This window comes from Serinus canaria, chromosome 15 (assembly GCF_022539315.1).
Source record: "Serinus canaria isolate serCan28SL12 chromosome 15, serCan2020, whole genome shotgun sequence".
In the NCBI taxonomy this organism is placed as follows: Eukaryota; Metazoa; Chordata; class Aves; order Passeriformes; family Fringillidae; genus Serinus; species Serinus canaria.
The window spans coordinates 11,359,575-11,385,148 of NC_066329.1; the positions used below are offsets into that span (position 1 = coordinate 11,359,575).

Here is a 25,574-nt window from a genome sequence, read left to right on the forward strand (position 1 = left end):
GATTCCTCAGAACTGGGTGCTCTTTTAAAAATATACAGTAAAAAACATACACACAACACCCCCGAAACAGAGCCCAGGCTGCAGCCCAAAATGCATGAAGTGACACACAGCTTTGGGGAGTTAGAAGAAGCCTAACTAGGGCACAGTCCATATTCAGTTTTGATTCCTCTGCTAGAGCTCAGAGATCAGCCAGCTATCCAAAGCCCACTCGCCTTCCTTGCTGCCACTCAGCGACACGTTCTGACTATAACCATACATGGGCCCATTTCTGTCTGAGGCCCAGCAGCTCCCTGCAGCCCAAGAAACCTGCCAGGATGGATCTTCTCCTTCTCTGCATCATTAAAAAGTGCTTCACACTGGAAGGTACTTGGTTTAAAAAGCCCCAAACAAACCAGAGATTCTTTTCCTGGAATTCACCCTGCTTTACCTGGGCTTTAAACCAGTGAGAATCTTCCCATACACAAACCAAACATTTTTTAACTCTTTTTCACAGTTGGTTGTGTTTAGTGACTGCCTGGACAACTTAAAATAGTATCTGGAAGAGTTAAATCTTGCATTAGCATTAGGGATTCAACCTGGTTTAACCCCACAGACTCAGGATTTTTTTGTTAAGCTGGTGCATCTCTGGTATAGCAAGAACTGTAGCTGGAGTTCTCCACAGCTCCCTTTGGTGATCCTTGCTGGACAGCCTTGTACTGAAGTTCCTCAGCTTTCTGCTCCTCAGAGCAGCAGCCCTGCACCACAACTGGCAAAAAGGAGTGTGGGTTGGCTCCTTGGCCTCTGAGTTCTCCAGCTCATTAGCACATTAATTTAACTTACCCCTAATTTTGGTACCTGCTCCATGACTGGAATTTTCATCTAAGCAGACTAATAATGACTTACAGAAGCAGATCTGGGAGTAGGAACAGAAACAAAGGAAGGAACTGGCCCTGTGTGTCCTGATTCTACAGTAATAACCATTACACCCTTTATAAAAGGGAAACAACAGTTATGCCATGTCCTCCACCAAGAGTTATGACAGAAGGCAGCACCCAGGCCCTTGGTTTGACAATGTCAATCACATGTAGAATTAGAAATAGGAGGCAAGAGTCCAAAACATGGACTGTCTTTTCTGGATAACCATTGGCCAAAATGATCTATAAATAAAACCTTCAAATATTATTCTCAACCATATATCAGTCTAGAAGGCCAAAAACCTGTCTTTCATTACTCCAGAAACTACTTCACACTTCTGAAGGAATTGGTTTAGGAGTGATGCATCCCCTCATGCTCTGACCAACTTCACACTTCATTTTTTATCCAAATCTAAGTAACAGGCTTTGGGGACCTTGTCTTTATTCCTTCCTACTCAAGTCTGTTCCATCTGCCTGATCCCCTTGGTGACTTTATAATACTTCTTTTGTGTCACCACAACTCCTGCTGCCTCCCAGTCAAGCTTCCCACACCGATCTGCACTCTCTGCTTTTGCATCTTCACTGTCTGCATCTGCAAGCACATGAACAAGGGCTTGTTTGTGTGCACCAACTTTACTATGACCACTTTCACAATTCAGGTTCAGGCAGAGAGCTCTGCACACAGAGCAAAGCTCTTCTCCGTGGAAAAATGTCAAAAAGCAGAAATTAGGGGAAAGTTCTGTGAGGAACCTGTGGAAAGGGGTCCCTCACCCTGCCTGATTCACAGCTGGGGCTTCTCCCTGGCAGCTGAGACTGGTGATATGAGAGGTTAGGCAAGAGTGGGAGCAGATTCCTGTGGGGCTTCTCCAGCCAAATTCCTATCTAGCAGAAGGTTGCTACAGCAACTCTGAGCCTCCTGAGATACAGAAATTATTGCAATGGTGCTGAAATGCCTCCCCACTGCTCTGAGACAGGATAAGGATAATCCTTTCCTTTGATACAGAATGGTTGCCCACTGCCACAGTTCAGCTCTGTACAAGCACCAGGTTTCCTGAACTTGCCAGGAGCTCAAGGCTACTTTTCCCTTTCCCTCATTTACATGCAAACACAGAAATAATAAACCTAAACATCAGACAACAAGAACTACAGTTCCAACACCTTTTTTTCCCATGGAGACCATAAGAGAAAAACCAAATCATGTGGCAGAAGTTAATATACTGCTGAGTGGGCTGAACAGAATTTAGCAACCTGTACAAAGCCAAAATATGTATTTTCAAGAGTAGAGTTTGTGGTTTTCAAAAAACACACAGATAGAATAAAGCATAAATAAAGCAAAGCAGGACAATACCCCTCAGAGCTTTTCAATGACTCAATGTCAGCAGGTTTTTGGCTGCCCCCAGCCTGTGCTTGTTTTCTTCTGGCATCTGTCCCGCTCACAGGTCGTTCAGTCCACTGGACTATGTAATAAATACCAGACAGAGATGATGCTTTAGACAGAACAGGAACACTTGTGACTGAAACAGGTCCTGAATCTAGAATGGGGTGGCCTGAGGACAATGGGGATGTAGAAACAGCAAGTGGTGTATGCTGTAAGTGGAAAAAATTTCACAGAACTTCTCCCATTTCCCTCCTTTTCACTTTTCAGCAACCCAGTTTGGTCTAGGAGCCAAAAATGAAAACAGCAGAATCACTGATCTGAAGTAGTACCTATGCTTACCTGAAATAACTGGATGACATTTTAAATTATTTCTTTAAAAACAGGAGTCATAAGTTTTGTATAGATGCCCAGCTTTAACCTGAGCATTACATTTTGGCCACACCAAAAAAGACTAAATTTCTCTTAAAAAAGAGTGAATTATACTGGGTATAAATCCAGTCAAATCCATGCAGTTACCTCCTGGCTGAATTTGGCCTAACATGCCTAAGAACCCCTTGGGATGGTTCAATTCCAAGCACTGCACTAATCCAATCTCCTGCAGCTGCTGAATGCTGTGATATTTGGTGTCAGCACACGGCATCTGAGACTTTTTGACACAAGCTTGGTGCCATTAATAGAGTATTTCATTGCTTTTTCACTTCTCACCAGGTCTGTGAGCTTTTGGATTAGCACTGAAAAGCTTCAGAACAAACCCTTCTTTCAGTGTCACAAAATATCTTTCTTAAGTCAGAGAAATTTTTTCTTTTTTACTTCTCTCAGTTTAGTGTCTACTGTGAAGATGATTTTCAGAGATCAAGAAAAGCATATAATGTTTAAAACAAAACATTTGTTAACTTAGGATTTCTTGGATATTTCTGCTTTCTTATTTATACTACGTCCTGGACCTTGTGAAATCACTGTTTAACTTTCAGTATTATTTATGGAAGCAAGCCTGTTGCTGTTTCCAGATCTCACAGAGAACTTTCAGTCTGCAGTTTCAGTACCAGGTGTATAGTCCTGGTTTAAATTAATCAACTAAAAAAGCAATATAAAATAAGCATTTAACCCTCTCTCACCCTGGCTGGGTCTTCACAGGTAGGTTATTTTTCTACCTCTGAGCTCTCTCATTGGAGTCAGGCTCCTGAGTCCTCAACCCTCCTCTTCTGTTACAATTTGGAATTTGGGAATGCACAGCCTTTTCAGGGCAGCAGAAGTAAGCACTAGTTTTGGGGCTTTTCTGAATTGCACAGAGAGAGATTTGAAATATTGCCCCCTTGGTTATACACATAAAATACCAAAGCATGGAAAGAGATTCGAGGAAATGAACAAATTTTATGAGGCTTTGCATGCTGTCACTATTGATCAAAACTCTTCAATCCACAGCAGAAAGAGGCAGACAAGGCATAATGATTCAGTGCACTGGATGTGTGATAAATCATTATCAACTTCTGTGCTGTCAGTGTGACTACTCTGACTTAACAGCCACAAAGGAAAAAATCAGCTTCAAGTGGGACCCTCCTGAGCACATGGCCCTGGATTTGCAGGCTGTAGCTCTATGTGCTGTCCCTCAGCTGCAGAAACTGAGTGCAAAGAGATTAAAAATGTGAGCAAATCAGAAATCAACATTCTGCATTCACTTGCATGGGCAGAAGTGACTGTGCACACAGGAAATTCACGGGGCTGCTCCAAGGAGCCTGGAAATGATGAAATAATGACTATAATGAAAATGATGACAGCAATAAAAAGTAACTAATTTAAAACTCTGCTGAGGTGCTGCCTTACCTTGCAGTCCTCTTGCTGACACCTGTAGCTTTGTGTCACATGGCAAAAGACACACGGGACCATTGCTCAGGCTCCAGCACCACACCAGCATTGGGGAAATCCACTCAGGAGGCTCCTGGGATCACACACAGAGATTGCAGTCTGATGCTGGTAGAAGGATGGAATATGTTGTTTTCCAAATCTGCTGTTTTCTTTTAAACCTGGGGAAATGCATCCCCAAGTCTTTATTTAAAAGAGAAAATAATGGGACTTCAAAATCAAGCATGCAGTGAAATTAGAAAATTTCAGTGTTAGAAAAAGAAGCCAGGAATCTTGTAATTAAAGATATGCATGGAAAGGCAACCTTTATTCTGGCATTTTCTAACTTCAGTGTACTTGCAAATTATGCATATTTTGGCAAAGATTTTGTATCTGTAAAATGTATATATTATATATAGAACTGAATTAATCTCTGATATATTTTTGCCTCATAAATACAGTTTCCTGTTTCCATGCTAGAATCTACAGCATTAACATATTCACATGCCAGTTGCTGGATTTATTCTTGATAATCCAAAGGCTAATACTGGATGTGCTCAGCCTCTCCAAATTTCAGCCTTATCTAGAATTTTTTCTGAGTCACCCAGATAAATTATCTCAATGTCCTGGTAAAGTGACTTCTCTTGTCCAGGGGCTCTGGAGAGCTCCAATTTTTTTTTCCACATCTGACACACAATTATGTGTTCAAATGCTAAGACTGATGAACAGAATTTTTCTTCTATTTCACTGATTTATTTTTGAGACTGTGTAATGTTGTACCAAGAATTTATAAATAAAAGTAGTTTTAAAACATTATGTTAGCAAGAGTGTGGCAAATTTATTTCAGTGTGTGACAAGCCACAGAAAGAAAAAGCAACACAATGAATCTGAAAATAATCTTCCTGTAGAATTGGAAAAGTGGAAGAAAGGCTGGAGAAGGAGAGACACACTAATTCATCTCCTTGCAAATCATGTAAGAATGTGACATATTCATTTGTACTTGAACAGAGTATTTCATTCTCCAGGAAAAAAAATCTATAAATTTTTTCTCATAAATTAAATAAATGAGCTAACAAATTATAAAAGAAAAAAAGAACATATTTAACTTCTATTCCACTCAAACATTGAATTATACACATGGTTCATTTTCATTCATGTCCTCTTTCTGTAATAGAAATGTTCTGCAAAAGCAGCAAAACTGCTCTTTGCTGCTGCGTTCAAGTGGAAGTTTCTCTGTGTATTATGCAAACATTTCAGTCCCATTTATTCAGTGAAAAGTGAGGCACTCAGAGCCAGGCACTGAGGCCTCTGTTGGACCCAGGAGTCGAGCACAGAGCCTTCAGTACTGCACCGGCACACCCATCCCGTGGCCCTCTTCCCTCTTGCTGCCTGGGGACACTTTCAGGGACAAGAAGGCAGGCAGGGCACCAAGCACCCTCTGACAGGCTCAGAGATCTGGTGTGCCCACTGGAACCACTCCAGATGCCAAGACCACAAACCATGTTGGGATCAGGAAATCCTGACTGCCTCCAGGGAGGGGTTAATGAAGGATAAGTGTGTACATTTGCTGTTTGGTGCTCAAATAGCACTTCCTTGTGACAGTATGCATTACTTAATCTGCAAAGGTCAATGGATTGCTCTTTAGTTCCTTCCAAATGCCTGTGCAATGAACTTTGTCATTTTTCATACACATTTCTCAGCAAAGAACTGGTGGTACAGGTTTGAGGCTTAAAATGCCTCTTCAGCAGCAAACAGCTCTCACTGCACTGTATTTCCACACTCCCCACACAGCTTCAGAACTGTCAGAGTCACTAAGAAGAGAGACTCTCCTGTAGCCTCCCTCTAAATTTGCACAGAGCCTGCACAAGCTAAACAAGAAGAAGTACAATTATTAATTTCCTTTTAATCCTCTTGTAATATAAATGATCAGCCAAAGTATTGAATGTGCAACACAAGTGCAAAGAGATGTAGGAAAACTGAGATAATGTTATCAACCTGCAGTGTGGCTGTGGTCAACAGCAGCTTGGAGGAACAATTTACTCTGCATTAGATCACTTTAAAAAAGAAGTGGAAATATTGCAGGTCAACAGCTTGTCCAAACTGCAGAGAATGGTATGAATGAGCACAGCCCTAACCCTGGGAGCTAAAGCACACAGCTGCCTCTCCCCTTTCCCCATGTGGTGCTCCACTGGAAGCAGGCATGCTGCTGTGGACACCCAGACCCCAGGTTTGGGATATATTCTGACCCAGTGTGGATGGTTGGAATAGCACTGGAAATCTCCATGCAGCACCAGGACAGCAGGGTTTAACTTAGCAGGTAGTGGAATGCACAAGCACAGCACAGAGACAAGACTGGGGAATTAGGCTGCTGGCAAGTAGCAGCTGAAAGCTGATTGAACACAACAGATTGGGCTTTCAGAGTGGACAGATAGGCAGCAGCTATTTAAATGGAGTATTAACAGTTTTGCTCTTAATTATTTCCAAACCTTCCAGCTAATGCAAACTCAGCATGGCATGTATTTTGGCCCCAATTAATTATTTGTTGTTTCTGTGTGAATCCAGCTAAAAGAAGGCTGAGTGGTTTGTTGGGAACTTCTGCCTCTTTAAAATCATTCTCTTAAGTGCTTGGCTTACTTCTGCAAGCAGCTGTCATGTAAGTAACTGAATCTATGCCTCACAAAAATGGCCACTTTCTCCATTTCAAGTGGAATTTCTTTCTGAAATGACACTGCCCTGCAAGCCAACAAATGGTTCACCAGTGGCAGGTGGAAGGCCATGAAACTCCAGAGCTAAATGTGGAAACTCTGCGCCTTCAGAAAAGGGAGATTCCTGTCTTGCCTATCTTGCATCTTACTTTTTAGTCTGGGAGGAGCTGACATTGAGGCATTTCTATGTCTGGAACAGCTTTTTCTAGAATTTTCTGGAAGTATTTATTAGGAAATTTTCCCTCAGATCCTCGCATAGTTAGTCATGTAAAAGCCACAACAGCTGGTTTACATATCAAAAAATAAACAATTATGAATAAAAATGTCAAACCTCTCCTAAACATCTCTGGAATAAGAAAATGATCTTCCTAAAAATGTTTGAACAGACTGCTTTAAAGCAGCTATTTCCAAAAGAGGTCTCTTTTCATATCTGTACTTTCTATTCATCCTCCTAAATACACATTTTGTATAAAGTACCTGAGATCTCTCATCAATACTAATCCAATATGGATCCAGACACACAATAGCACTTGTGACAGATGGGACAGAATGTCCTACATGACATTTATTCAGCTTGTGAGAGGACAGACATATAAAGCTTATGGCAGCATTAAGTAAAAAAGGTTCATGGAGCCAACACATGGTCCAGCGTACGGAGTGTGACTGACACAAAGCCAACCCATCCCAAAATCTGACACATATTTTCACTGTCATGGTGAATTTATAGCCTGAGATTTTTATAGTCTCTTCAATTTCTGCTTTTTATCTCATTGCACTTAGAAGGAGAACATCCTCTCATGGAATTGACTTGAGAATGAATTTAACTGAGCCTCTTTCCCAATCAGAGTAATTGAATTGATGCTTCTTTGAGCCAAAACAGTAAAAAAAATAAACTGCTGGTACTGCTTTGGTGTATAATGGCTTTCAGGCCTCTGGTTTGGATGATTCAGAAGGAATCAAAATGTACAGAAAGAGTAACAAAACCCAGTCTTGTGTCAGCCAGGATCAAAAAAAAGGATCAATTGGCAAGTCATGGTTTCCAATGGCAACCACAGTTTTTCAAGCAAAAATTGTTAATGGATAGGAGATTAAAAAAAAATTGGACATCACATTTAGTAGGAGTTGAAATGAGCTGCATACATCCCATGCCACATGGAAAGACATCTCTTTCTCACCAGCCAAATGTCTGTACAGAGAGAAACATAAAAGCAACAGAAGCTGTTCATGGCTGCAGCACATCACAGCCAGCATAAAATGGCTATAAAATGCCCCCAATTCCAGTATTTTGAGGCCTTAACAGGTATCACAAAACCACTCAAAAATGTTCTCAACATATCAGAACACTGAATGCTCCAAGTTTTCTTATAGAAGATGAGCATCCCCAGGCTTTGAAGGAATACCTGCCAGATTCCCACAGCTTGGTGATTGGACATTTTTTTTTCAAAGTGGTGCTTGCCTTTAAAAGTCAGTTTAATCAGAGGAGATCTCCCAACTTTGCAGAACACCAGGGAATTCTGCACAGCAAATATGAATTAGTAAATCCACTTATCCCTCCCCACAGTTGTCATAAACAGGTGCTGCGTGAACACAGGCCAGAAACAATTCATGTCTTCACCATTCTCAATGAGATTTTCATTTGTCTTTCTTCTTAGCTTTTTTCTGTGACATTTGAAATGAGCAGACTCTTGTACCCTCAGAGTAATCAAGTCCACATTTGGGAATGGTACATGAACTCTACACACTGCCCTGAGGCCCTGGCCTGAAGGAATTCCAAGTGTGCAGAGATGGAATATGCAAAGACAGGAATAGGAGGTGGTTTAACCCTGCAGGCAGCCAAACACCACACAGCCTCTCACTCACACCTCTCTACAGAAGACACTGGAAGGAAAATTAAATTAACTCTGTCCCAGGTAACACCAGGACAGAGCAGCACAGTGACATTGCTCGCTGTGAGAAGGAAAGTGCATATTTGGACTGGGGAGGAAGAGGGGCAGGAAAATTATGTGATTTGGAACAACAAATGCTTCTCCCTCCCTTTGCACGGGTACAAAGAGCTCCACAAATGTTGTTCCAGTTCAGTGCTGCCACAACTCCCCATGTGAAGGCAGCACCAGCCAGGAGTGGAATAGCAAGAATGCTGGTTGTGTTCTTTCAGTGCTACAGAATTTCTGGCTGCCACACCTAAATTATTCCTGGAGTACCTGGTGCTCCTCCTCCTCCTCCTGCATGGCTGACTGAAACTACAACATGGCCCTAATTTTGCAGCAAGTCTCAACAAGAACAGTAAACAATCCACAGCATTCCTGGCATCCAGAGCAGACAGGAGCAGGAATTGTCTTTTAGCAGTTGCCATGCACAAGAGACAGAATGTGTTTTCCAGTTAGGAATTCTGGATAAAAGCTATGAACCCCAGATAGACAGTTTGTTCTACACCTTCCATTTCAGCTATAGATTCTTGAATTTGCAGTCAGATATGGCAGGACAATGTCTGATAATGCTTTTGCTTTCTCTTTCAATCCAAGCTTCTTTTCACTACTCCTTTGAAGGCAACATTATACAAATGTGTCCAAAAAGGAAAGTGTGGTGCTGCATGTTCTTCACATTTCCAGTAAGAAAATTAGATTATTTAATTTTTCATTTTATTTAATCATCCTCTGATATATTGATCTCTACAAATTTATATGCATTTATTACTATATAGTAACTGATTTTTTTTACTAAATGCCATAAGTAAGGCAGAAATACAAAGTGCTTACCCACACAAACCAGTGTTAGAATTAGAACTGTATTTCTTAAAATTTGAATCCTTTGTTGGTTAAGAAAAAAGTCAGAATCTTCATCTACTATGCACTTGGATTCTAAACATTATCTTGCCCAGTTCAAAAATCCTGTATTATGTCTCCAGCTGGCTTTTTCTTAGAGTTATACAGCTGGAGCACAGAAGGGTTCTGAAATGTCCCAACTGAATTTCAAATGAATATCAGAAATAGGCAAGGATATACATGATACATGCAGAATATGTGTCTAGGGAAATCACAGAAGATCTAGTTTCCACTAGTTGGTTATACATAAATTATTTAGGCAGTAAGCCTGTTGATTAGCTGGAGGCAAAGATATCTATTTTAGGTGTACTTATGGTCAGGATTAACTCATGAAACTTGGATGGCATCTCCCATAAAATGGCTAAAATCGTTTCAGCAACCTCCTGCCAAAATTAGACGGTCTCTTTTTTATCACTTTTATATTTTTTAAAATTATTTTTTACTTTTCCTTAACAAATAGGACACAATTTTTGAAAATCATGTGACAAATGTCTTACAAAAGCACACTAGAAACTATTTAGGGTGACAGGAGAAGAAAGAGGACTGGGAGCCAGGAGACCATTTCTATTTCTAGTTCTGCCATAGACTGTGTGACTGTGACTTTGAACCTCAGCTCCCGTTTTTGTGAAATGGGGATGACAATCCTGTTCTCTCAGGGATATTTTATAACATAATTTTCATTTCTTTAAAGTTTATGAAATGCTCGAGACCCTTGATTAGAAACTGCAAAGGCAAATAATTAATCAAGTAACAGTAAACACAGTATCAGCACTATTATTATTGCTAATAATAATAATAATGTTTGTTAATGTTATTAATATCAAATTATAAGCTCACTAGTATTCTTCTGACAAAAAGCCCAACCTGCACAGAGCAGGAAAATCATTGTAGCTCACTTCTAGGAACAAGAATGCTGCCAGCAGAGTTTCAATATGGAACTAGAAAAGAATTCTTTAAGTTCTCCATCTGAGCAATTGTAGGTGGTAAAAATGAATATATTTTCAATAATGCTTTGTGACATGGGAGTAGAAGCAGCTTTAAGAGCTTAACAGTATTTTTAAAATATGACTCAGGGGAGGTTTTCTTTTTCTAACAGAACTGGGGGGGAAAAAAACCACCCAGGAGTTAAACAATCTTTTAGAAACCCAAAACCTTGAAATAGAACAAGAATTGTAGGTCAGGATAATTTGAGTTCACATGCAACATCATTGACATATAATAAATCTATGCATAAAAAAGCAGAAAAAAGCTGATGTCGTCTATTGGAAGCATTGAGTTCTGACAGATAAACTGCAAGAATTTCTGTTCTGTGAGTGACCAAAACCTACCAGAGGTAATTTGGGAGCTTAAACCCCTTTGAAAACCTGTCACTTCTGTGAAATACCTAGACAGATTGTATTAAGTGGTAGAAATGAGGTGAGGAAATGGAAGCATAGGAGATCAATATAACATTTATTCCACTAAAGATAAACATGTTCAGGTTTGGTTAGAGTCACATTAATAGAGGATGAAGGCAGTCCAGCAGGTTTTTTTCCTCCTGAATAGCCCATGTTAGGAAGCATTTGTGAAAACCTTAGAAAGGTAGGGAAAGGTGACAGACTGTAATTGTACCCACTAATCTTACCACAAAAATATTGCCTTTTAAAAAACAAAACCCATGTGGATTGTGGGTTACACAAATTTCTGAGGGTTCAGACTGGAAGACTTTAACTGGTAAACCAAAGAGAGCATTTGGTTTCAATCCCTCTTTTTGTCTTATTTCATGACAGAGAGAAAAAAAAATCACCTCCAAAGAATTTTATATTAAACAGAATTTTGGAAATTCAATTTAATATACCCCATAACCAATAGAGGAGCTGGTTTAATGGCATACAAGAATTTTATCAGTGTCTGAAAACTGAAGGGTGTTACTTCACTGTATTACTAATAACTACCTGTGAGTTTGGAGGAAATCCTCCACTAGAAACACAGAAACTTCAGCTTGTCTCATACCACAAAGTGTCAGAAGTCTAAGAAAAGTGGAGTCATGTGCCATTAGTCTCAAACAATGCCTGAAAATGGAGTCATCTCCATGAGTAAGAAAAGCTGTTCAGTGTTACATCATTGCTACTCATCTACATGGAGTGCACCTACATGTCTTCCTTTCAATCTTAAAAAGTCAGAGAGTGTGACTTCTCCCTGTGATTCAGCAAATACTTGGAATGGCAGAAGCCATGGTGGAACTGTCCATGGCACCGTGCAAGAACTCTGGAAAAAGGGAAATATTTATTGTTGTACAAACACCTTGATTAATGCCTCTGAAAGGGTCAAGAGATTAAAAAACGGAAGAAGTTTTAAAACCAAGTAATTCAGATTCACTTAAACCAGAGTCTTACTGCACAAAGCCTGAGTAACTCCTTTGCTCAGGAATTGGTGGCCCACGACCTCCAGAAAATGAATTCAACTTTCTATTGCACTATTGAGTGCACTCTCAATTTGAAGTTCTGCAGGTACTACACAACATGATCACAGCCATGACACCCTCACCTTGTTACAGACAGAAACCACAGGGCAGGTCTGTAACACCCTACAAACAACAAACCACCAGTTTCCAAACGTTGTGCTTGGCCATGCAGCCCCCTAGAAGCTCCCAGCCTCATCCACAGAGAGCAATACTGAGATCCAGGAGACTACAAGGAATATTTACAAAAGAAAAAAATGGCAGCAAGCTGCCAAATTAATCAGAATTAGACCATAATTATATGGAAAAATCAGGTCAGGATGAGATAAGAATTCAAATCATGTGGGCACCAACCAGTGCTTTATTTCTAAAGTTGCTGTGCATTTTTTAAAATAACAGTCCAGCTGATTTCTTTTCCAGGGAACTGACTCACCACCAAAATAAGGAGAAATTATTTTTTCAGATATGTATGATGGACGTTGGTTCTGATAAAATGTTTCTCCCTCCCATACACCTAAATCTCCTACTGACATCAGTATGGGATGCACAGATTTTTCAGAGCAGGGAAATTGAGATTTTTTGTGGCAAAAACTCGAATGGAGTCTTCGGAGAGGAACCAAATGACTCTGCATAAGATATAGAAATAAAATAAGAGATCTAGCAAGCCAAAGTGTGATCTCTCATAGTTACTGTCACTGAGACCAGACTCTGTCTCGCTGCTTCTTTACACTTCCAAGGCAGCAAGGAGCTGCTTTGTGCAGGAACAGAGATCCAGTTCTAGAAATCTCCCAGCAGCAACACCACCTTTGTGTTCACAGTCTCTCAGTCTCTGTGGAAGTCAAATTCTACCTGCTGCTGACACAGGAGCACACATTGTCTAGGAATAAAAATTATTCAGAATAAACTCAGATTATCTTAATTATCAACATTCAAACTCATATTTTATCACTTATTCCTCTGCTGGGTTTGTATAGCTGTTTCATCTCAATATTTTTTGCATTTTGCTGTTTAAGCTATAAGCTTCTTAAAGGGGGAGAGAGGTAAAAAAAACCCCCTTGACATAATACCATGAATTCAAAGAGCAAGCTGACTGTAAAAAATAGTTACTATATTTAAACTGCATTATCCTATGACAGAACTGCAGATTTAAAACCTTTCCACTTTGATACAGCACTTTTGCAGCATTTTAATATGCCTTAGTAGATTGCAATTGGCTGAAACATTTTAATAACTGTAATTTCAGAGGAATAAAATAGTACTGTGGGAGGAAGAAACAATGTCCCCATTTGTCACTCACGAAGACTTGTATTTGAAATCAGCCAGGGTGATGAAGGCAGTGAGTTTGGTGGTCTCAACATAAGCCCCATTAGGCAATTAGCCAGTCTGCAAAAATCATGACATAATTTGGCACAATTTCGCAGAATATTCTCACTTGGTCTATGTTCACTGAAAGAGATCCTATTGCAGGTCAGCATTCTGTGTTTTGGCTCAACAACTGGCATTTTATGTTGTGCTCTTCCATGCTGAGTTTAGCTCCACTCAAAACTATTAATCTTGTTTGAAAATTGAGCTACAAAACATATGTGTTTGTGTACAGCAGAAGACAATTCACATTATGACCAGTAACTCTGCTGTGAATCTGCTTTGCAGCAGTAGGGATGACTTAATGTTATTGCAATTTGAAGGAAAGCATCCTGCAGTCCTCTCTCAGGCCAAATTCCCATTTACTTCAATTAGTAAGCATTACAGGAACTGTTTTAATGCTGCTGCCTGATGTGTTGGCTGCTTCTTCTTAATATATTACAGTGAAAAAAGATAGTAGGCCAAATGTACAAATATACACTTCCATGACGTGCATGGAATCTCAGCAAGGCCAAAACTGCCCCATTTTGTTGTGGTTCTTTCCCAGGTACCACTCTTAGGGGTTCCACTCTAATGACAAACTGCAACTTTGCAGCAGCAAAATGAATTGATTTCCTTCCTTAAAAATGGAGATTGCAAAGCTCTCTGCACCTGCTGGAAGCCTGGAAGCTTTGATGAGCTTGTTTGCTTCAGGCAGAGCCGAGGTGCTGTCATATTGATTTGGGTCAAAATAGCCATCTTTAGCTAAGCATGTCCTTTAGATAACCATCCTCTTTAAGAGACAAGACAAATGCCATGGAAAGCTTTATGAATCCTTGCAGAACGATGGGAAACAACACTGATTTCAGCTCACAATTCTAAATTTGTATGATCTCAAGTGATGCCAAATTTAGCAGGTACTGCTTCTGCTGCAGTGTCTACACGGGTATTTGTAGCTCCTTCTGCACTGTGCTGTCTAGACCATGAATTGTATCTGCAAATGTTTCTCAAATGTGTGGCTGTCAGAGGATTTGGAAGGCATCACCTGCAAAGGAACTCTCAGCAGTGGTCCTGCACTTCTAGGGAAGGACAGGCAAAGGACTGTGAAGGAAATGCAGAGGTTATTCTGCCCTGGAAGAGAAAGAACTGTAGAACAGTATTTAATTCAGTAATTCTTCTCTCAAAATTCACTGAGCCATAACAGAACACGTGACAGAAATAAACACAGGCAGAGGACTGTGCTTCCAGGTTCTTTCCAGATTTTATCTAGGGTGGAAAAAAGGGGGAAGAATCAAGTTCTCTGTACTGAATGGATGAGGGAGAAACAACGAATGGGAGCTGTCAAACTGTAGCTGAACTAGTGAACCCCAGAGAATGCCAAGAGTTCTCCAGGATCTGCCTTCCTAGCACCATTTCCTCCTGTTAACAAGTTAGATAGAAAGAACACAGTAACTACTTTATTCTACCCTCTGCCAAGATCTAATTGCATGTGCCATGTCTCTGGTATGCTTAAAATAATTTTCCATAAGGCCTTTAGGAAACAGGCACAAAAAGGAAACCAAGAATGACATAGGAAATACAAGACAGCAATACAAATAAAATGAAATGTGACCTGGGTTTCTTTCTAGTGTCATTTTGTTTTGAGAATAGTTAGATGCCTAATTGTAATACTTTAAAATAGTGAGAAAATGAAAGGCAGGACTTTCAAGTCCATTACATGTGCACTTGTATATGAAGGCTAGTAAATATACTTGTGTGTAAAAATAATGCTTGGTAAATGTATTTTTACAAAAAAAAACTTATACACTTATAAAAAAACTTATAATCCAGGTTGTATTAATGTGATAGAAGGTAAGAAACTAGTCATAGAGATACATTGAGCTGTTAGTGAAATACATTAATTCAAGTAGCTGGCATTATTCCAGGTGGAATTATTGTGGAAATCATGTATTTTTAATGTTGCATATGTACATGTTTTGGGATGGTGGCATCACAGGTCCATGCCATATCAAGAAAATTATTAAAAATGGTTAAAAAATTACAGTAAATTGTATAGATTTCATGCACCTATCACGTTGACATTCTTCACCCCTGTAACAGGCTAAGTCTATTTAGGTGTAGTGTGATGTATGAAAAGCAACATAACTGTACTGATGCAATATTTGGCCATACTGATTAATCCTGCTGATAAGCAAGATGAAATTAATATGGGCATGGCATGGAATAAGTGATTGCCTTACCTGAACTAGGTCATCAGATCTAGCTCAGGAATTTTCATTCAGAACTGCCCTGTGAAGTGTAGGCTGTCAAGTTATCCTTCCTTGGACCTTGGCCATTCACAGAGGAGCCTTTTCGAGCAGTTCAACTTTTGTTAGAAAGGATATAGGGCCACACATAGCCTAGAACACCAAAATTTTACATGGGTTGTCCCCTCTCCATCCCTTTTCTAGGACAGAGGTAAGACTGAGATATTTCATTCCAGATCAGACATGCAGTTTCTTATAGCGTGGTGCTGTGGGTGGTTTGTAAGTGGTGGAAATGCAGATTGTAGGTAGGATCTGCATTTATGTAAGCTGGCACACATGTAGGGATCAGCTCTGGTATTTGCACAGGCATATGTACACAGGAACATCGCTTGGAACCAAGTTGTCAAGGTGTTTATGCTGATCTGCTCACTGTGTTGTGCGTGTGTGTTGCAGGTGTATTAATGACAGTTGGTGCTGATTTCTCTCAGGTTTGTGTTCACTGAAGTTCCCATAACTTACCGGGTGGGATTGGGTGGATCAGTCAGTTTTCTGTGCTCTCTACCGGTTCCTGTGCCTGTGCCAGAACCGAGACACAGTGCTGAGGAAAGCGGGTACCTCACCCCACACCGGCGCTGAAATCACAGCGTGCAGCTCATTCCCCCTCACGTTATCGCCGGGGCTGAGTGTGCTGTCACCGGGATGTGTGCGACGACATGTGGGGACACTGCTCAGTGCCAGCGCAGGGCACGACCTCTGGGGAGTGACCCTCGCCACAGCACCGAGGCACACGGCCCTCACCTCTGCACACTCGTGATGCATGAGGCTCCTGTCGCGATAGAGGCCGGTGCAGGCCCACAGAATCAGTCTTTAGGGTGGAAGGGACCCCTGAGATCACCCCGTCCAACCCTCTGCCAAGGCCGGGTGACACAGGAATGCGGCCAGGTGGGTTTGGAATGTCTCCAGAGAGGGAGAATCCACGGCCTTCCCCTCACACTTTGACCGGATGATGCTCCTGTCGCGACAGAGCGCGCCAGCCCCACAGTCACCCTTTGACCGGATGATGCTCCTGAGGCGGGGGCAACCCCACACTCACCCCTGGACTGAATGAGGCTGCTATCACGACAGGGTGAGGGCAGTGCTCACAGGACGTCTAGCTCTCCTATCGCGATACGCCGGTGCAGCTCTGCGCCACCCCGCGCGCCAAGACCCCAAAGGCGGGCGGCTCCCCTCAGGCGGGCGGCTCCCCTCAGGCCGCCCCGCTCCCCCTCACCGCGGGCTGAGGCCGGGACAGGGGCGGTTCTCGCCGGGACAGCAGCAGCGAGAAAGCGGCCACCACACCTGCGGGGCTGTCCCTGTACGCAGCGGAAGCGGCACCACCACGGTGTGAGGTACAGCCGCCGCCGGGCCCCGGGCGGGAGCACGGGCGACAACGGGACCGCGCTGCGCAGGGGCCGCGCCGCAGACATCGCCTCCGCCCCACGGGCGGGGCCGCCACATGCCCGCCCCGCGCCCCGGCCCCGCCAATGAGCGGCGTCCACATGCCGCGGCGGCGAGAGAGCGCCGGGCGGCCCCCGAGTTACATTAGAGCCGCCGCCGCCGCTGTGCGACCGGAGCGAGCGGAGGCAGCGGCGGGCGCGGGGGAGCCCGAGCCGTGACGGCGATAGCGGCCTGGGCCGGCCGGGGGGATCGGGCTGCTAGAGAAGAAAGAAAGGGGGCGATCCTGACCTTTCGCGAGCAGCGGGGCAACTGCGGCTTTTTCTCCCCCGCGCCGTTATCGCCCTCCGTTACCGGGGGCGGCTCGGAGTCGCTGAGGCGAGCGGAGAGGCCGCTCGGCCAGCTGGACGCGGCCCATCCCTGCAGGGACCCGCCGCGGCCCCGAGGCGACCGCGGCTCCGGGGGCCCACGCGCTCCCACCCGAAGTCCCTCGTCCCCGCCGGAGAGGCGGCTCGGCTCCCTCGGAGGCGTGAGGGGTGGGAGGGGGGGTGGGGGCTTTATTTTTTAAATTTTTTTTTTTTTAAGGGTGGCTTTCCCTATTTTTTTTTTTTTTAATTTTTAATTTTTTTCCTGCCCCTCCCGGCCTCCTCCGCGAAGAGAGAGGTGTGCTCGGGCTCCTCTGCTGCGGGAGAGGGTCTATGGTGATAGCACGGGGGTGGTGAGGGCTGAGGAGGGGTCTCGCCGCCGCCCCCGCCGCCGCTGAGGAGGAGGAGAGGGAGGAGGAAGAGGCGAGGCACGGCACCATTTGCTGCTCCCTGCCCCAGCCATGGAGAACGCGCACACAAAGACTGTGGAGGAAGTTTTGGCTTATTTCGGCGTCAACGAGAGCACCGGGCTCAGCCTCGAGCAAGTGAAGAAGCTGAAGGAGAAATGGGGCTCCAACGGTAGGTGAGGCGGCCCCGCCGCGGGGATGCTGCCGCCGGCGCTCGCCCTCTTCCCCCTCTGCTCCCTTCCCCAGCCCTCTCGCCTCTCCCTCATCCTTGCCGGGGCCCTGTGCGAGGCCTAACGCGTGTGCACTGGCAAAGCCGGCATCTCTTCCAGGACCCGGAATAGGAGCGAGGGAGAGAAGATGGCTGACTTGAACTCCACCTCGTGGGTTTCTTTCAATCCCGAGCTCACAGGGCTGCTCTTGGGAGGAGGGTGTCACCTCCGTTCCCTTTCACCGTAACGGTGGGAAACCTTCTTCCATTCTGAAATGAAGCGCTTTGGGGTTTAGGATTTACCTTTTTTTTTTTTTTTTCCGCTGTCTTGACCTTCATTTTCCCCAGCTTTTCAGCGCCTTTCAGCCCCTTACTTTGTATTCTTCTCTCCAGTCGGGACATAAAATTCAGTCGATTTTTTTTAATCCTCACTGCTTGGGTGTCCTAGTCCTTTCTGAACTCCCTTTCCGTTGTATAAAAATGAAAATCTGTGAGAAGATTACACGGTGGAGGTGGTTTTTTTAGCTTTAACACTGCTTTTATACCTCTTGGGTTACTAAATCTAGTTGCAGGAACAGAAAGGGGAGAGCAGAAATAAGGACATAACATTAAAATGGAGGAAAGAATCTGAAATATTTTTAACCAAGTTTTATGGTTTGTATTTTTTTTGAAGTGAATGTGGAGGAAAAGCTTTGTCAGAAAGCATTTGAAAAGCGTTTTGAGCCTTTGACCCTTTGTGTGCAGCAACACCAGAAGTCCCACATCTGGCTGGAGTGATGACTTGGCTGAATTATAACCCTTGGCACATTCCCGCGCACCTTTATGTGTCTTAAAATGCAAAACTCTCAAGCCCATTCACATACTCTGGTGAAAAGAGCAGCCTTAGTGGGGCTTCCAGTGTGTCTGTCATATCCAACCCAGCTGAGCGTGCAGTTCAGGAAGAATATCTGGTGTGGATGTCTGATAATGCTCTAATGTGTTTCTTCGATGATTTCTTTTCTTTCACATGCTTCCTGGAAAAATCTTCCACTGACAGAGCTGCCGGCAGAGGAAGGTGAGCATGGTTATGAAATCTTCTGCTAATTCTTGTTGATAATTCATTTTTGTAAATGTCCATGACTCAATGGCTTTGTCACATATTGCAGGAAAAACCTTACTCGAGCTTGTGATTGAACAATTTGAAGACTTACTAGTTAGAATTTTGTTGCTGGCCGCTTGCATATCTTTTGTAAGTATGATTTTTTTTTTTTTTTTATTTCCTAGGGTTCTGTATGACAGAGTGACATATTCCAATGTATATGACCTGTGCATACTGAAATTATTCTTGCTTGCTGGATAGATGCAAGATTGCTGTCTCTTAAATGAGTTCCTTGTGACGAGGTTTCTGCGTGCTAGCCAACATAAATTTTGGGGAGTCTTTCATTGCATGAGTCATAAGTACATAACTACACCAGACAGGTATTTTAAAAAGTGCTTCTCATTCAGCCCAGTTTGCTTATTTGAGGTGGGATTTCCCAATGCTGCTGTTGGCTTTGAAAGCTAACCTTGAGTAAGTAAGCGTTTAACTGGACATTCTTCTTGCCTTTGGGTTAATCTTTATCAAGCTCGATGTATAATCATTGGAAGACGTTTTTGGATGCAATGCAGACTGTAAATAGAATCTGCATGGCGAATATTCCAGTTGCCTTCCCTTCCTGATAATAGCAAGGTGACAGTTGTTGCTTTTGACAGTGACAAGAATGTTGACGGCTGTGATGGCACCATTGTTGACCAAATTTGGTAACTGACCTTTGGATAGTCAAGTCATCAAATGGACATCTTGCTTTGCATACAGGACTAAAAGAACAAGAGCTCTTAACTTTTTTTTTTTTCCTAAAAAAAGCATGATTAGGCAATCTTCGTACATTATGTGTAAATGGTATGTGCTTGCTGAAATACTGGAAAACGGAGTGAAGACTCAGAGGAGGAAGGTGAAGGCTGTATTTCTTGGGGTGCTGGACAGCAGAAGCAAAAGCTTGCAGAATATTAAATTGTTTAGGTAGGGAGTAAAAGTTTACAGTAGACTTTGCCCTGGAGTTGTAATTAACTGCTTGAAAAAAAATAAATGCTGCAGCTCTTGGGGGGAGTGGAAATTGTGGTGACTCTTTAGCTAAGGGCAAGCTAATTAGGATGGGCAGAGGAGAATGTGCTCTGGAGCTGTTGTGTGCTGGGGGAAGGGTTGCCCTGGTGCTGCAGTTTGTGCTGTGCTGGGGATCTGCTCTCCCCACACCAACACCTTCCAGAGGGCTCTGGCTTTGGGTCTGTAATTCACCAGTACCAGCTGAGCAGTGCCTGGTGACATCAGTCCTGACCATGGAGACAGATGTGCTTCACTCACTCCTCTGTTTCCTGGAGAGGAAATCAGGCTGGCTATTGAAAATTGAATAAACAGTCATTCAAAAGCCTCTTTTTTTTCCCTCCTCTTTCCCCTTTTCCTCTCAGAGGGTGAGAAAGGGATGTCTTTTTGTTCCTGAAAAGTCAGGAGTGTTTCTACCATCTCATGAGACAAATGACAGCACAGAAGTGTGTTAGCTTTCCATGCCAAAGTAAATTAGTTGTTTTTATTATAAACAAGTAAGTGAAAAATCAGATTTCCCAAACTAAAGCTTTGATTATGGAGTCTGAGGAAGTATGAGACCAGACTGACAGAGGTCATAGAACATACACTGCTGAGTCCTCTTGGAAAACTTGATTAGTAGCTGAATTCAGTTGCTTTTTTCAGTATGGTTAATTTTCCTATCTAATTAAGAGGAGACTGTAGTCTAATAGAGTGTGGGATAGATCTGGGTTCTCTGCTTCTGTTCAGCTGATATGGTACATGACCTTGGGCTACTGCTCTGCCTCTTCTGCCTTCTATTTTGGATTTAGAGGCACACTAAATTGATGTTAGAAGTAAAGATTTTTCTCTGGTGAAAAGTAAAAACCCCTCTAGATTATAATTATGGTACTTTAAAAGATCTTCCCCTTTGTGTTTGTGTCTGGTGTTTTCTTTGCTCTGAAGGCAATCATCTTATCTGTTTTTCTTAGGTTTTAGCACTTTTTCTTGATGAAAGCATAATACAGACTTTTGTAGTAGCTGTAAAGCGCCCTTGGATATGTTGATACAAGGATTGCATTACTGCAAAAATAGGATGTAATTACATCACCTAAGTTCTGGTGTTCTTGACCAGCTGTTCATTGTCAGTTTAAAAAAATTAGGATTGAGGTATGAGAGAGAGGATCTTGAAGTGTATGGATAACTCTTTTTTTCTTTTTGTGTTGAAGGAGTTTTTATGGTGGTTGTGTTGCAATCATAAATCATATTAGTTTATTGCTGTTAGAACTGCACAGTAACACACTGTAGCATCTGTAACACTGAGACCTGCACTGGATTTTGTGCAGAAACATCCCTTCTTATGCAGAACATAAACTTGTGTTCAGAGTGCCTTTTGTGCCCTCTGCTCCCACACTGCCTGTCAGGTACGTGTCAGTAAAATAACTCAGAGCAGCAGCTCAATCTGTGCCAGCCAGGCTGATTGCCGGGGTCAGATGCTGCGTGCTTGTGGGCTGTGGATCCTGTGTCCTACATTCCAGGTCAGAACTGCTGTTAGGGATGTGCCTAGTTAGTGAAAGCCTTAAGTATGGCTTTGGAAGAGAAACAGTATGAATAATTTCTGATGGTGAGTAAATGGATCTGTGAATAGACTTGTCTTGGTCTTCTGTTGGATCCGTGAAGCCTCTGCAGAAATAAACCTGTGGAGTATTCATGGCTTTTAATTCTTGATACTTGTGTAGCATGTGCTCAGATCTGCAGTGTTTACTGAAAAGAACAGCTTGCTTTGCTGTATAAATGATTTTGACAGGTTGCAAAACGTTAACTGCAGCTGATGTAGAATAATTCCTTGGTGAAGTGTGGCTGCTTTAAGCAGTGGTGTGTGCTGAACTCTGCAGTCTTAGCTCTGCATCACACAGTGGATTTCCTCTTACAAGGTGCAGTGTAGGCTATAAACTCTACCAAACCTTGAAGTATTTGTACAGCATCCTGAGAGCATTCCCTCCCCTCAATTATTCCTTTGATTCCTAAGCCGACTTAGAAGTGAATGTCCTGAGAATGTTTTCTAATAGTGGATATCTGTGTTTAGATTAAAACAATACACTGTGCTTTAGCCCAGAGAGTATAATAGCCTGTAAATTAGCATGAGTGAAACCTAGCTTGTGGTAAAAGGTGAGCAAAGGTCCTCTTGGAAGAGTAGGATGTGTTGGTAGCAGTGTTGCAGGCTTTGCCCTGAAGTCACCCAAAAGTTACCTGTTAAGGTCAGCAGCAGTGAGTGTGTGGCACAAGATAAGGGTTGCTGTGGAACGTGACACTGACATGTTTTTAGCTAAACTTAGATTGCTCATTAGCATGAGGGTAGGGGTGATAAAATGTGAGAAGTCATTGTGATTCTATTTTATGTTGGAAAAATTAAACTGTGGGTGACAGGTATCTTTTTTCCTCCTCTTATTTTTATAATAATATATTTATTTTCAGAAATACAGCGTAACATTGATGGGTGCTTACAGTCTGTGAACTCAGTAAAATTCATAATTTTGTGCTTATACACGTGGCCAGGATGTCTTGGTTTGTGTTTGAGATTTTTTTTTTTTTCCCCTGACCTCCTTGCATAGCAGACAAAAATTTCTACTGAATCATGGAACTAAAATTGGGAGGTTTTTCTTTCATGTTACCTGGTGTCCAGTATAACTGACATGGATGGAACAGGACTACTGAAATAGTTTGCATCTGCTTATTTTTATGCTAATTTGTATTAAAAGGAGAAACCACTAAAAGAGAGGTTTCTGAGCAGTAGTTGATACTCTGTCCAAAATATATTAAAACTAAAATCACATTATCCTGTGAGAAGAAAACTCTTAAAAGCAGTCCACACATTTTGTATGACCTGCTTTAATTAATCTGGGACTTCTTTTTATTGGGATGAGATCTTACCTCTCCCAGCTTGCATCTGAGTTTCCCTTGTCGGAATGAAAACCAAACAAAAATCCCTGTTTGGTTGCTGACAACAAAGTATTTGCTTTTCCTCTGTTAGTGGTGAGCTGGTACAGCCTACTGGGCAACACAATTCTGTCTCCACACTCCCATTCTCCAATGCAATTGTTGTTACTTAATGATACATAGTCATCTGAGGTAACTTGCCTCCATAAGTTCCCTGACAATAGAGATCCTTCACTTGTAGAAACGGAAAAAGCTGCGAGGGCACTTGTGCTGTTTCAGCCGCTTCCATCAGCGCTCACCTCATCGCTGGCTGACTTTGGCATTGTACCTCTGTCCCCTTATTGCAAATAACCAAGTGCTGTTTGCCTGTCATTGTGTATCTTTTGCCTCAGAGTCCTGCAGGTCCACCCCATTAGGCTTTGTTTAAAATAGGCTCTGCAAACCATAGCTCTGGCAGCCCTAAAGCAGATGTGCTGAATGAAAGTTGTCCTTTAAGCTACTTGTGTTGGCTGTTGGTATGGGGCTTTCATGTCTTGCTATTATCTCCCTTATATTTTTAGGCTTGCATTTCTCTTGGGCAATTATCTTATTCTTTTCTTATTCTTCCTACTCTTTCTTAAATACATGGTGATTTTACCTATTGACAGTAGTGCCTGACCAGAGCATTAGAGATCAGTGACCTGGAAATGAAGCTGTTCTCCATGAGAGTTTTAAGTGATTAGGGCTGAAACATGGTGGCGCCCTTCTGAGTAGAAATTGAGGAAAAAAATGAGATCTCTCACTGTAAGCCTCTCCAGGGTCTTAGAAGTGTGATAGTGGAAACTTTCTGACAAGGACTCAGTGACTTTGACAAGAATTGTCTAGTCTTTACCAGGCCTTGGCATATGGTATGTTTTTACTAAAAATGCAAAGTTAAATATTTGTTATTGCATGTGCTACTTCCTCTTTGTTTTCTTTGCCTTAGTTTTGTTTTTTTACTTCAGGCTGTGATCAAATAATAAACCTGATTTGTTACAGAATGTGTTTTGTGTCACAAATATCCTAAGTGAAGTGTTAGCTGTAGTCTGCTATAGCAAAATCAAGAACTTGCAATGTATTGGATTATTTTATGTCTTATGTTTACTAAACTGTTCTAGATCTCGAGCTTGGATTGTTCCAGTGATAGTAATTGTGTAGAAATTTCTGGAGAGAGAAATGTGTATTGCTGGCTTCCAGGGTTAACTAGATACTTCACTTTAGTCTTGTCACAGATTGATAATTTCACCAAAAAAACAGCAGTGATGATTTAAACCTTCAGGCTCTATACTCTCAGGATCTCTAATTTGAGTTCATCTACTCTTTTTGAAATAATGACTTATTGAAAGAAAAGATCCCTTGAAAACTTAATTTTGGCTCTCCTTGACATACTTGGATCTTGCTGTCCTTGTAGCTCCTTTCCTTACCTCTGGAAGTTGTGGCCTTTCTCAATGTTATTTTACAGCACACATCGTCTTAAATCGGAAAAGATTCTGGTTTAACGTCGTGTAAGGCAGATGTTTTATTCCAGTTAACTTTGTAGGTGCCTTCTCAGATAAGCACATCACAACATAATTGATTTTATTTGCTTTTGTTTGGAAGCAAAGTGGGCTCTACAGAATTCCATTGAAGAAAGGGAGGGAAGAAACAGATTCTGCTGGCAGCGTGTGACCTCGTGTACACTGAGAGATCTGGAAATGCCCCGTTGGCCTCTCCTGTAGCTCCATGGGCAGCAGCAGCTCTGGTGCAGAGGGGAGGCTGCCCATGGCACAGGGATGTGTGTGGGGTGAGCAGGGACAGCAGGGCCTGTCCCACTTCCCCCCCAGGGCAAATGGCAGGAGCTGTTCCAGGGGTTGGAGAGCACCAAGGTGTGGAGAGAACCCAACTAAATCTGTTCTGCAGGGGGATTTTGCAGCTCCTCAAAGTGTTGTGTTACCAGTTGGAATGTTGCAGTTGTATTTATCACAACCTGGATCTTACAAGTTTATCCCTTTGTAATAAAAATTTCTTGTTGCCTTGGATTTGCTTGACAGTCTGTTTTCTGCTTGAGGCTTTCATGCTGCTGCTCCTTCCTTTAGACATCCTGGAGTGTCTCACAATTGAGCAATAGCTCGGAGCAGCATGTTGGTGGAATCATGGGCTTGCTTTAGTAACAGTTTGCTCGCTGCAGTCTTCTAGTGATTCAGAGTGCTGTTGCCTGACTACCAGCCCTAATTATCTCAACACGTTGTTCCTATTTACTGTCACTTTCCAGGCTTCCTGTTGCTCAACATGTTGATGAAAACGCTCTTCCTCTCTGGTCATGTTAACTTGACTTTTCATCAGTGACTCCAGCACTCTGCAGAGGCCCTGACACATTCAAGTCAAATCAATGAGAGATACCTTACACTGGAGTGCACTTTTAAAACAAATTAATGAAAATATAATCTATGTGGAGGCATTTATGCAAGTCCTCAAGTTTGATTTACCT

At 42.4% G+C, this 25,574-nt stretch overlaps 1 protein-coding gene across 2 annotated transcripts in view; it reads left to right on the forward strand.

The window, feature by feature from the left end:
* The first annotated feature begins 17,640 nt into the window (after positions 1-17,640).
* The window catches only part of ATP2A2 (ATPase sarcoplasmic/endoplasmic reticulum Ca2+ transporting 2), a 43,058-nt gene continuing 35,124 nt past the window's right edge, over positions 17,641-25,574 (forward strand). For both annotated transcript variants that reach the window (XM_009092458.4, XM_050980771.1), the window contains exons 1-3: positions 17,641-18,042; positions 19,115-19,132; positions 19,224-19,306. In XM_009092458.4, coding sequence (XP_009090706.1) covers positions 17,925-18,042; positions 19,115-19,132; positions 19,224-19,306 — 219 coding nt within the window. In that variant the 5' untranslated portion in view covers positions 17,641-17,924. The remainder of the gene's footprint in view (positions 18,043-19,114; positions 19,133-19,223; positions 19,307-25,574) is intronic.